Source organism: Mesoplodon bidens, assembly GCF_964165515.1.
Source record: "Mesoplodon bidens genome assembly, chromosome: 4".
NCBI classification, from domain to species: Eukaryota; Metazoa; Chordata; class Mammalia; order Artiodactyla; family Ziphiidae; genus Mesoplodon; species Mesoplodon bidens.
Window position 1 is genome coordinate 93,138,394 of NC_138160.1, and position 12,345 is coordinate 93,150,738.

At 48.1% G+C, this 12,345-nt stretch overlaps 1 protein-coding gene across 2 annotated transcripts in view; it reads left to right on the plus strand.

The window, feature by feature from the left end:
• MCC (MCC regulator of WNT signaling pathway) overlaps positions 1–12,345 on the plus strand; it is a 279,822-nt gene that overhangs the window by 264,065 nt on the left and 3,412 nt on the right. For both annotated transcript variants that reach the window (XM_081231323.1, XM_081231324.1), the window contains one exon: positions 11,601–11,723. In XM_081231323.1, coding sequence (XP_081087449.1) covers positions 11,601–11,723 — 123 coding nt within the window. The remainder of the gene's footprint in view (positions 1–11,600; positions 11,724–12,345) is intronic.

Consider the following 12,345-nt stretch of genomic DNA (forward strand, 5'->3'; position numbering starts at 1 on the left):
GCAGGACCAGCTCCAGCTCCCACCCAGGCACCGCAGAGGTTGGCCGCCCTGTCCCTGCAGGAGACTGTGCTCATTTAGTCACAGGCCCGCCAGGGGCTCTGCTGAGCGCTTTGGGGCACTGGCAGCTGCCACCTGTGTCTGCAAGTGCCAGATGGTTCTATAAAACGCTAAGTGAAGGCAATCAACAAATCACAGCGGCCGCTCTGTCCAGGGACAGGATGCGCCCGACTCATCAGCAGAGAAGGGGCACTTAGACTTCCTTTCATCTCTCTGATGAGTTACGGGCGAGCCGCTGCTGCTGGGAGAGGGCTGTGTGTCAGATCCCTGTAAGGAGACATCGGGGGCAGGTGGGCCCCGACTGGTTAGGGTGGTCACAAGAGACCAGATCTGGAGGACGTGGATGTGCCCCTGTCGGGGGTGGAGCTGGGCCATCCAGGAAGATACACAAGGCGGCGTCTCGGAGTTCAAAGAGACGGAGTGGGAACTCCCCGGTCAGCCCTGGCCCGTGGGCCTCCACCGCTGGCTGAATTACTCCTAATGGAAGGGACTCCAGATGACACATGAACCCGCAGTGCTGACACAGAAGCCAAGCAAAGAACATGTTTCAAAGCAAGGAAGCGACCACTTCGGGTTGGGGTGGGTTAAGAAGGGGAAAGGCAAGAAGCAAAGACAGCTGGTGGGAGAAGGTCGCTGTGCAGAGAGGGAACTCTGGGGGAACTCTATCTAAGAAGGAGACCCCAGAGTGCATCGGTGTGCGCCTGAGGATGACCCCATAAGAGAGGGCTCTCTCAGGGTCACAGAGTAACTTTACAGGATGCAGATCTGATGGTACCCTCACACTCGTGTTCCTCTGCTGTGTAACAAAGTACCACAAGCTTTGCAGCTTAAACAATGCCCATTCATTAGCTCACAGTTTCTGTGGGTCAGCAGGGCAGCATGACTGGCTTCTCTGCTTAGGGTCTTACAAGGCTGCAGTCAAGGCGTCATCCAGGGCCCCGTTCTTATCTGGAGGCTCTTGGGAGGAATCTGCTTCAAAACTCGTTCTGCCTGTTGGCAGAAGTCAGCTCCTGGCGGTTGTAGGGCTAACACCCCATTTTCTTGGGGCTCTTGGCCAGGGGTAACTCCTAGAGGCCTCTAGAACTCCTTCTGCACAGACTTCCTGGTCCTCAAAGCAGCAAACACCTCCCTCTCATCACATCCCATCCCTGCTTCAAATCTCTTTCCAGGAAGAGCCCAGTCCTTTTTAAGGGCTCACCTAAGTCCGCCAGGTCTACCCAGAATCATCTTATCCTAAGATCAGCTCTTTGGGACTTTAATTACATCTGCAGAATTCCCTCACAGCAGCACCTGGATGAATGAATAACTGGGAGGTGTGTGTATCCTAAGGGGCCAAAATCTCAGAGGCCATTTTAGAACTCTGCCTACCACACCTCATTACCTAAGACCTTCCAGTGACTCCGGCTGTCTGTGTCTAAGCTCCTTCGCAAGTGTGTGATGGGACCCCTGCCTGCTTCTCCACCCTTGCCCTATCACATGCCCCCTCCCGCCCTGAGCCACACCAGGCCGCCCGCCCTCTCTGTGCCTCTGGGGCTCCAGTGCTGCTGCTACCTCTGACCTCACACCACCAAAGCCCAGGTCCCAGGCACTCACAGCACTGTGCCTCTTCCCTGTCTATAAAATGTGTTTATTTTTTGGTTCTAGTGAGCCCTGATTTCGTTCTATCGGAGAACACATCATTGCTTTGTTTCTTACGTGCCTGCCTCTTCTTCCCCTGCTTCACCTTCCTCTGCCTGCAGGAGAGTCCCTTGGCGGGGGGGACAGGGGTCATGACTTACCCAGCTGTACGACTCTGGTGACTTTGTTCCTTCTAAATGATCCCTCAGTGATCTCAGCCGCATTTCTCTCTGCCCACTGGACATCTCCCCCGAATATCAGGCTAGAGTCTTAAAACACACCATGTCTAAAACAGAAATTATAATCCTGTTTCCTCCTGCCCTTTGAAATGGGCCTCTTTTCAGAATTCCTATTCATATTTTAAAAAGTAAATTCTTCCAGTGATCTAGGATTATAATTTTGAAGTCTCCTTTCTCTGTCTCTTGTCTGCAGATTGTATTGTTTTTTTCTGTTAGAATCCCATCCATCCCATGCCATTTGCACTGCCTTCTCCTGAGTTTAGCCCTCAATCCCTCAGAACTCAGTAGCATCCCGATGGGTCATTCTGCCATTAGTCTCACCTTGTGTTCTGCCACCAAAAATACCTTAAAACACACTTCTGATCATGCTGCTCTGCAGGTACACCTTCAGTGGCTTGGCCTGCAAGATCATCTGTAGGTCCCTAACTTAACTTCCTAGCCCATATTTCAAATGTTTCCCTACATGTAACCTGCGGTCCAGATTCATCTGGGCAGTTCATCTTTCCGAGAGCATGCCCTTTGCTTTATCCCCCAACCCTGCCCCATCTCTCTCAACCTGGGGACCCCTCCTCTTCATCCCCTCCCGTAGGACACTCATCTTCCGGAAGCTTCCTGTGTCACCTCTTCTCTGCGCCCCTGATGGTACAGACCACTCATCGTCCATCGGTGCCCGCAGAGCACGTGGTTGTCAGAGGGCCTTAGAACAAGCCACAGCAAGCCTCCTTGAGTTCAGATCCATGTCCGAGTTCCAAAAATATCTGCCCAGCTCTAGAAATTTTCCGGATTGGTAGGAAAGAACAACTGTCCATGAAAGGAAAGAAGATGGCACTGATTGACCCCGATTTCAGCAGCTATGGATTAATACTGTTTTTGAGCCGTACACATAGTGGATTGAAATGAAGAGGGAACTGGTTGGAGTCCTTTAAAGAGGGAGACCCCACTGAGCAAACAAGCAGCAGAATCTTCACCACTTTATTAGTAGGACCATTATTTTTAAAGGTGCTGTTTTATTAAACTTGCACTTGCTGATTCTTCCTATGTGGCTGATTTATAAGAGCAGTCAGGCAGTGGAAGCTGTGCTCAGAATTCCATAAATGCACAGGGGTCTGCAGGACGTTAATGGAATACAGAGTGCACCTGTGAGTTCATTATCATGTCAACAAACGGCTGAGGTCCAGAGCCAGCCTCAGAGGGCACCAGGAAAGACCAGTGCTCATCCTGGGGGTTGAGGTAGGCGTTGCTTGGATAACTGAGATTTCTTTGTATCCCTGTCATTCCCCCCACGTTCCAAAAGCTCAGAAGAAAGGCCTTGCCCTGGATCGCATAAAGGCAGAGTGATGAAGAACATCGAAGCACCCTGTAGCATGGGCAAGGCAGCAGCGTGCAGATGTGCAAGAAACGTGGTCGTAGGGAGGTCTGGGCCGTCATCTTGTGACTACTCCTGGCAAACTCACCCCAGCACAACACCTGCAGAACATGATTATCTGGGACACCCCCTCCTTAGTTCCACAGGCCTGGGCTCTTCGCCAGAGAGCTGTCTGCTCGGTCTCCTGCCCCACTGTCTGCTCGTTGTGAATCAGCATACGTCAGCAAGATGCTGAAGGGCAGGCTCACAGACAGACCCCTGGGTGCATCCCAGCTCCGCAGGCGCACCTGCCGAGACTGTTCACTGTGCCTCAAGTGCCTCATCTAGAAAACTAGAAGAATAATAGAGCACTGACCTCCAAGGCTTGTGGTGAGAAGTAACTTCCTCCTTGTAAAGGACTTAGAGCTGTTACTGCTGGCTGGATTTTCTAAAAGAGAAGTAGTTATAGACTGTCACGGCTACCATGAAGGAAAGAAATAGGGTCATAGTCTCTGCGGAGATTTTTTTTTCCCCAAAAAAGTAAATATAGGTTGCAGTGAATAATGGGGAAGTGACAGGGTGCTGGGATGTCATTACCCTGGGACATTCATTTAGATGGGTGGTCAGGGTAGGCTGCTCTGAGGAGGTGATATTTAAGCTGAGATGAGAAGGAGGAAAAGTAGCCATGGGGAGGAAGTTCATCCCAAGCAGAGGGGACTGACTGCACAGGGTTCCGTCCTGAGAAGAAGCTTGGTGTGTGCTAAGAATGGATAGGATTCCAGGGTGCGAGGGGGAGGGCGATACCAAAGGCTGGGTCAGGCAGGGCCTTTAGAGTAAAACCATGGACTTTATTCCAAGTGCAGGGCAATAAATACGATCTGAGTTGTCATATTAAAAACTTCCTCTGGCCACTCTGTGAAAGCTAGATTCCGGGGTACAAAGGTGAAGCAGAAACACCAATGAGGAGGCTCCTGTGGTTGTCCAGGAGAGAAATGATGGCAGCTTGGGCCTGGATGGTGGCAGGAATGGCACCCATTTGGTAGGTGGGGTTTGCTGCTGAGCGAACGTGGAGGACGAGGCAAAGGGAGGGTCAAGGCTGACTGAAGACGGGTGTTGGCAACTGGGTGAATGGCCTTGCCGGCCTCTGACAAGCGAGGAAGCGCGGGTTGGGGAGGCCGTCTCAGAATGTCTGCTTTGGACACGCTGAACTGAAGATGCCTGTTAGGTAGAGATGTCACAAGGACAAGTCCACAGCTCTGGGGAAAGGCCTGAAGATTTAGAAGTTTTTAGCATGTAGGTAGTTTCTAGGAAAATAAATGTGAATGGAGAGAATCAAGTCAAGAAAGGGTGGGGTAGGGCTTCCCTGGTGGCACAGTGGTTGAGAGTCCGCCTGCCGATGCAGGGGACACGGGTTCGTGCCCCGGTCCGGGAAGATCCCACATGCCACGGAGCGGCTGGGCCTGTGAGCCGTGGCCGCTGAGCCTGCACGTCCGGAGCCTGTGCTCCACAACGGGAGAGGCCGCAATAGTGAGAGGCCCGCGTAGCGCAAAAAAAAAAAAAAAAAGAAGAAGAAAGGGTGGGGTACAAAATAGGGTCCAGGCCCAAGTCCTAAATACTCCCAGCACGTAGAGGTGGAGGAGAGGATGAGGAACCAGGGCAGAAGACGGCATGGACAGCTGGGGAAGTGGGATGAAATCCAGGCGCCCGGGGAAGAGGAGAAGGTGCCGACAGGTAAGATCAGGCCAGAGGGGGACCCTTGGATGCGTCAATGCCCAGATCATCGGTGGCCTCGTGAGCAGTTTCAGTGGAGACGGAAGCCTGATAATGGAAGGTGGGGAAGAGGAACCACATAGGCGGACCGTTCTCTCTCGTTGTCTAATTCCACATAATGAGCAATTACAAAGAAATTCCAGGCCCTGTGGCTGCGACTCCCTGCGGTTTGGTCTGATTACAGCTCCTCTGGAAGGTTTCCTGGCTGGTGCAGCCACTGCCCACCTCATCAGGCCCGGGCTCTTGGCCTGCCTCCCCAGCCTCCTCATTTGGACTTAGTGATTAAAGCACTGCGGCTGGCCTTTTTCTTTGCGGGAGAATGCGGCCTCCTCCCTGATGGCCCCGAGAATCCTGCTTCCAGACCCCCGGGCACACTGACAGCCTCACTGCAGAGGCCTGCGAGGCCGTCCCCTGCCCAGGCTGCCCGCCTGGATTTTCTCGTCACCAGCAAACTCCCACTGTGAGTCTGCCTCTCACTTCCCCTGTGTGTATGCCACTGCTGACAATTACGCTTCAGTTAAAAATAAAAAGCACTTCCAGCTGCGTGGCTAAAGTAAGATTCGGAGGACCTTTTGTGACCAAAGGTGAACCTGGGGATGGGGTGGAACCTGTAAGCGAAACCCCCGTGTGTGCTGGGGGCTGTGGGTCTGCGTGGTGAGAGTAGGAGCCAGGATTGTCTGCTTGCTGCTGTAGGTGCATATTCCTGAGGGTCTGTATTACTGAGTGTGAAGACACAAGGAAGGGATTACACAGTTCTGGTCGTTCCGGAAAACACCGTGTGAACACATGACCATGGAGGGGCAAGTGGAACATGTAGTGTTTAATTTGTACTTTCTCATCTGCGTGGAGCCTATGAAAGTGTTCCTTTTAGCCTTATTACCTAGACAAACCATAGAAATTCTTTCTGAACTGAAAGCCAAGCAAATTTGAATCAGAAGTTAGAAGGAACAGGAAATGAATGGTTGAGGTTCCAAAGTGACTTGGATTAGCAGGTTTATGGCTCTCAAGTGTTTTTCAGGTCATCCTTTGAAAATCAGAGGAAAGCTGTGGTCTTCAGAAAAGTAGAACCGTGCGTGTAATTTTGCATAAAAGTTCAGAGAGTTCAAGACCCCATGAAGCTCATTTGTAGACCCAGGTAAATAGCACTGCTGCCCTACCAGAGTTTCCCAAATTTGCACAATAATAAGAATCACCTGAGGCATTCTTTTTTATTGAGGTATAATAGACATATAACATTATATTAGCTTCTGGTGTACAACGTGATGATTCAATATTTGTATGTATTGCAAAATGATCACCATAATAAGTCTAGTTAACATTTGTCACCATAGTTACCAAAAAAATTTCTTACTTGTAATAACTTTTAAGATCTCTCTCAGCACCTTTCAGATATGCAGTCCAGTAATATTAAGTATAGTCACCATGCTGTACATTACATCCTCGGGACTTATTTATGTTATAACTTATTTATGTTATGTTTTAACCCCCTTCACCCATTTCGCCTGCCCCCAGCCCCACCTCTGGCAGCCATCAGTCTGTTCTGTATATCTATGAGCTTGCTTTTTGTTTATTTATTTATTTATTTATTTATTTATTTTTTTTGCGGTACGCGGGCCTCTCACTGCTGTGGCCTTTCCCGTTGCGGAGCACAGGCTCCGGACGCGCAGGCTCAGCGGCCATGGCTCACGGGCCCAGCCGCTCCGCAGCATGTGGGATCCTCCCGGACAGGGGCACGAACCAGCGTTCCCTGCATTGGCAGGCGGACTCTCAACCACTGCGCCACCAGGGAAGCCCGCTTTTTGTTTTTTTAGATTCCACGTACAAATGAGATCATACAGTATTTGTCTTTGTCTTATTTCACTTAGCATAATACCATCAAAGTCCATCCATGTTGTTGCAAATGGCAAAATTTCACTTTTTTATGGCCGAATAATATTCCATTGTATATGTATCCCACATCTTTATCCATTTATACACCGATGGGCACTTGGGTTGTTTTCATATCTTGGCTATTGTAAATAGTGCTGCAGTGAACATGGGGGTGCAGATATCTTTTCAGGGTGGGGATTTCATTTCCTTTGGATAAATACCCAGAAGTGGAATTGCTGGATCATATGTTAGTTTTATTTTTAATTTTTTGAGGAACTTCCATTCTGTTTTGCATAGTGGCTACACCAGTTTACATTCCCACCAACAGTACACAGGGTTCCCTTTCTTTGCATCCTCACCAGCATTTGTTATTTCTTGTCTTTTTTACAATAACCATTCTGACAGGTATGAGGCAATATCTCATTGTCATTTTGATTTGCATTCCCCTGATGATTAGTGATGTCAAGCATCTTTTCATATGCCTGTTAGCCATCTGTTTGTCTTCTTTGGAAAAATGTCTATTTAGATCTTCTCTCTTCTGTTTTTTTTTTTTTTTTAATTTTCTCTTTCATTCAAACCCTGGCTTCTGCTCATTTTTTAATCAGGTTGTTTTTTCCCTATTGGGTTGTATGGATTCTTTATATATTTTGGGTACTAACCCCTTACTAGATACATGATTTGTAAACATTTTCTCCCATTCAGTAGGTTGCCCTTTCATTTTGTGGTTTCCTTTGATGTGCAGAATTTTAGTTCAATGTAGTCCCATTTATTTATTTTTGCTTTTGTTGCCTTTGCTTTTGGTGTCAGATTCAAAAAATCATCACCAACATTGATGTCAAGCAGCTTACTGCCTGTGTTTTCTCTAGGAAGGAGTTTGGTGGCTTCAGGCCTTACCAGGTCTTTAATCCATTTTGAGTTAATTTTTGTGTATGGTGTAAGACAGTGATCCAGTTTCATTCCCTTGCATGTAGCTGTCCAGTTCTCCCAAGACCATATATTGAAGAGACTGTCCTTTCCCCATTATACACACACACACACACTCTCTCTCTCTCTCTCTCTCTCTCTCTCTCTCTCGGCTCCTTTATCATAGTTGGGCTCTCTATTCTGTTGTATTGATCATGTGTCTCTTTTTATGCCAATACCATGCTGTTTTAGTCACCTGGAGCACTTTTTTTTTTTTTAATAAGTTTATTTATTTATTTATTTATGGCTGTGTTGGGTCTTCGTTGCTGTGTGTGGGCTTCTCATTGTGGTGGCTTCTCTTGTTGCAGAGCATGGGCTGTAGGCGCGTGGGCTTTAGTAGTTGCAGCACACGGGCTCAGTAGTTGTGGCTCACAGGCTTAGTTGCTCTGCGGCCTGTGGGATCTTCCCGGACCAGGGCTCGAACCTGTGTCCCCTGAATTGGCAGGAGGATTCTTAACCACTGTGCCACCAGGGAAGCCCTGGAGCACTTCTTGAAACTACACTTCCTGGGTCTCAACCCAAACCTACTGAATCAGAATCCAGGGATACCCCTGGTACTGTTACTATAAACAAATGCTCTAGAGCAGCACTGTCCATTAGTAACATCACATGAGCCACAAAGGCAAGCCATGATGTGTGTAACTATATTTTCTAGTAGCTACGTTAAAAAACTGTAAAAGGGAAATTAACATATTTAGCCCACTGTATCTAAAATATTATCATTTCAACATATAATCAATGTTTTTTCAGTTATTTTACCTTCTTTTTTTCATATTAAGTCTTCAAATTCCAGTGTGTATTGTACACTTACAGCACATCTCAGTTCAGACTGGCCGAGTTTCAAGTGCCCAAATGGCCTCCTGACGCCTCTAGGCTGAGTGTGGGAAGCGGCCCTAGAGTTGCTACTGCACAGGGGGTTTAGCGTTTGTCCAGACAAGCGACACCAGAGGCGTGACTCTTACTGCGGGCATCTGCCTTGCTCAAACAAAAACAGGTATAAAGTAACTCACATTTTAGGTTTAAGTTTGGGGTTTAGCCTGTCTTTATAGCTTTAAATAAATCAGCATCATGGTTTTCTACCCTGCTGTTTGGACAGCAGTTCCCTCCCATCTCCCTCCCTTCCGGAGGCCTAAGGGGTTCTGGGGACAGTTCTCAGCTCCCAGAGATGGCTTCCCACTCCCAGCCCTGTCCCCATCTCCCTTCACCCCCAGCCAGGGTTGGGCAGGGTCTATGAGGGCCTCTCTTGCCATCCTGGGTTCCATCCTCCATTGGAGTCTGCCAGTTCTGGAAGGTTCCCTCCAGTCCCCAGGGGCCTGGGCCCTTCGTTTTGCGGGAGCTGGGATTTGCACACTCGTCCTTTGGGGTTGGGACAGGGATGTGGATGTAATTAGGGGGTGGGGAAGAAGCCATATTGCTCCAGGCAGTTTTATGTTGTGAATTTGAATTCATGGTTAGATTTTAAATTCTCTTCGTAATTTTCTTCTTTCCTTTTGCACTATTAATCGACTTAAAAGAATTTGAAACAGTAACAAAATGTAAAACAAATAACCCTTCCCTATTCTTTGTAGCCAGAGGGAAGAGGGGAGAAATCTTTCATGCTCTCCTAACTTTCCCTCAGCTGACGGAAGGCTGCCTGCAAGGCTGAGGGGATGGGCTGGGGAAGGAGGGAGAAGCCGCCCTCCTGAGATGCCATTCTCACTTCTGGTAGGAAATGGTGCCACTCTGGGATTCCAGTGGGAAATGCAGCCAGATCTGAGATTTCCTGGTGGCCGCTAGGGCCCAGGAGAAACCTCAGCAACCAGGAGGCACTAGCTGGAAGGCTCTTCGGGGGCTCCAGCTCCCTTAGGGCTGGTGGGAGGACGTCACTGGGGGCTATGCACACTTATCCTCACTCACAGAAGCAGGCCTAGAGTTTTGTGTTGCAATTCCTTTCTTCATTAATGAATTTGGAAAGCTGAAACTGCACTTAAGAGTAGCTGGAGGCAGAAATGTTAAAAGATTGGATACTTGAAAAGCCAGGAGGGGAGAACCAGGGCTGAACCACTGAGCACCTGAGAGTCCTCCCCTTGAAGGTCACCCCCCAGGCCCATCCTACAGGAAGCACAACTGAGACTCCGCACACACTTTACAAAAGCACCCAAAATTATAAACACTTAAAGCAACTCGAAATGAGTCAGGTGAAAGCGGTGAGTCAGTGAAAGCATCCCGTCATCCCCCTTCCGGGAGTTCAGCACTGTTGAGTGTTTAGCCTTAGTCAGTCACTACAGTATATCAGCTATTCACACATTTTTGGTTGTTTTTGCAAACATGACATCCAATAGAACTCACCCTTTTCACTTGACAGTGTATCAGCTTCTCTTCCATTCCAGTGCACGTCAGTCTGCATGTTTTGTTAACAGGGTAGAGCATTTCAAGAGAACCACTAGGAGACCTTGAGTGACTTAACCAGCCCCCTGGTTGTTTCCCATACTTAAGCTTATAATAACCAGAGCTGAAGTGAATCCAACTGTAATCGCATGTATAGGAACCTACACTCATACTGTTTCTGTAAGAAAAATTCCTATAAAGTTTCTTAGTCAAGGGATGGGTTCATTTTTTATTTTGCTAGATGCTGGCAAATGCCTTCCAGAACCATCATGCTAATTTACATTTCTCATACACTCATGAGTTGTTTTTAGAGGAATTTCTTCCATAAATCCTGGTTACTCGGTATGCTCCAAGGTATCCCATACCTTAAGTGACCTGTTTTAACAACTGTTGTCACTGTGAAGCTATCCGCTAGCATGGCGCTCGGCAATGGGGATACATCGGGGAAGAAACCAAATAAGGTCCTTGCTGCCCTAGGGCCTGCATGCTGGTGGGGGAGTCTGCTGAGCAGGTTACAGCCGACTGTGCTGAGCGTGCCATGTGCGACAGAACAGAGTGGCACCGTGCCGGTGATGGGGACCTCAGGAGGGAGGAGGGCGGTCGGTAACGCCTCCCTGCCCAGGTCTGTGCTCTCGTGGGAATTAGAGGAAGGCAGTAAGCTGACTGGACACCAAAAACCTCCTAAGTCACTTGGCTTGGGTCCCTGCAGTAGTAAAGACCCAATGGAACTTGAAGCCAGGGACTGGGGGAGTCGAATGAGTGCGAATATAACTTCCGTACTTGAAATGTGATCAAGAACCTGCAAAATGGTAAGAATACCAATTCTCCCTCTACCACGACTACACCTTTTTTAATTTTGCCTGGTAGGATCGTGTTGATTTCATTGAGAAGGGACTCATCCCAGGTAGGCACCCAGACCAGGTTTATACTCTTGAATCCCCGCATGGTTCAGGAGATGCTTAATTAGCACACTTGGAAAAGAGCACAGAGACCAGAACAGGGGTTTGTGGTCAGACTGCACTCTGCTTGCTGAGCATCTGGTCCGCCCACAGCAAGAAGGAACTTCTCCGTGAGCTTAGTTTCCCCATCTGGAAGATGAGAAACAACTTCCTGTCCTGTTCCTTTGCAACACGCACTTAGATCTCTAAAGGGCCCTTATCATTAAAAGCAGACTCCAGCGGGCCTTCGAGACTGCAGTGGTGATGTGTTCAGGCTCTGCAGAGGGGCACTCTTGTGCTCTCTAGTGTCTCCCCTTTGGTCTGTACTCCTGCCTTTGGACTTGGCAGGCTAAGCCCTCCTCCTCTCTGCCAGGGCAGCAGCCATCTCCATTCTCTCACGTTACTCACAGAATGCTGCATCTCTCCTTGATACAGAGAAAAGAAGTTAAAGGCCAGAGTTCAAGAGTTGGTGAGTGCCTTGGAAAGATTGACCAAGAGCAGTGAAATCCGACACCAGCAATCAGCGGAGTTCGTTAATGACCTAAAGCGAGCCAACAGGTAAATTCTCGTTCGTAATCCACAGTAGTACTTGGACTCATACACCAGGGAGAACGTTTCCATAATTGCTGGAAATCAACTGTAGAGAACAGTGAATCCTCAGCTGTCTCCCTAGAGCCTGACCTTCCCTAGGGTATTACTTCCCAGTGTTCCACAGAAACCTAGGAAATGCTCCGTAAGGACACGTCCTTGGGTTGGATGTGTCTGGGAGATGCAGCAGACTGTGGTCCCTTCCTAACACTTCATATAGGAAAGGTTCTGAGAAGTCATTCAGTTAAAAAAAAAAATCAGCCTATGTTTAAGCCAAGTTTTCCAAGCAAAATAGGCTACACAACTTTTTTTTTGAGCAGCATTCAGAAATCGGGGGGAACACGTTAGGGAGCATTGCTCTAAGACAGCAGCCTCGAACTTTTTGGGCTCGTGACCCCTGTAAAAAAGGACCTCAAAGAGTTTTGTTCTTAAAAATTGTCTTGATAAACTTCATTTGAGAAACTAAAACAAATTTTAAGTTTTTATTTATTTACAAAAAACCCCACAACTCACTACATATAATACAAATGGCATTTATTTTAAAAATTACTATTTTCCAAAAAATAATTAAGAGTGGCACTGTTTCTACAAT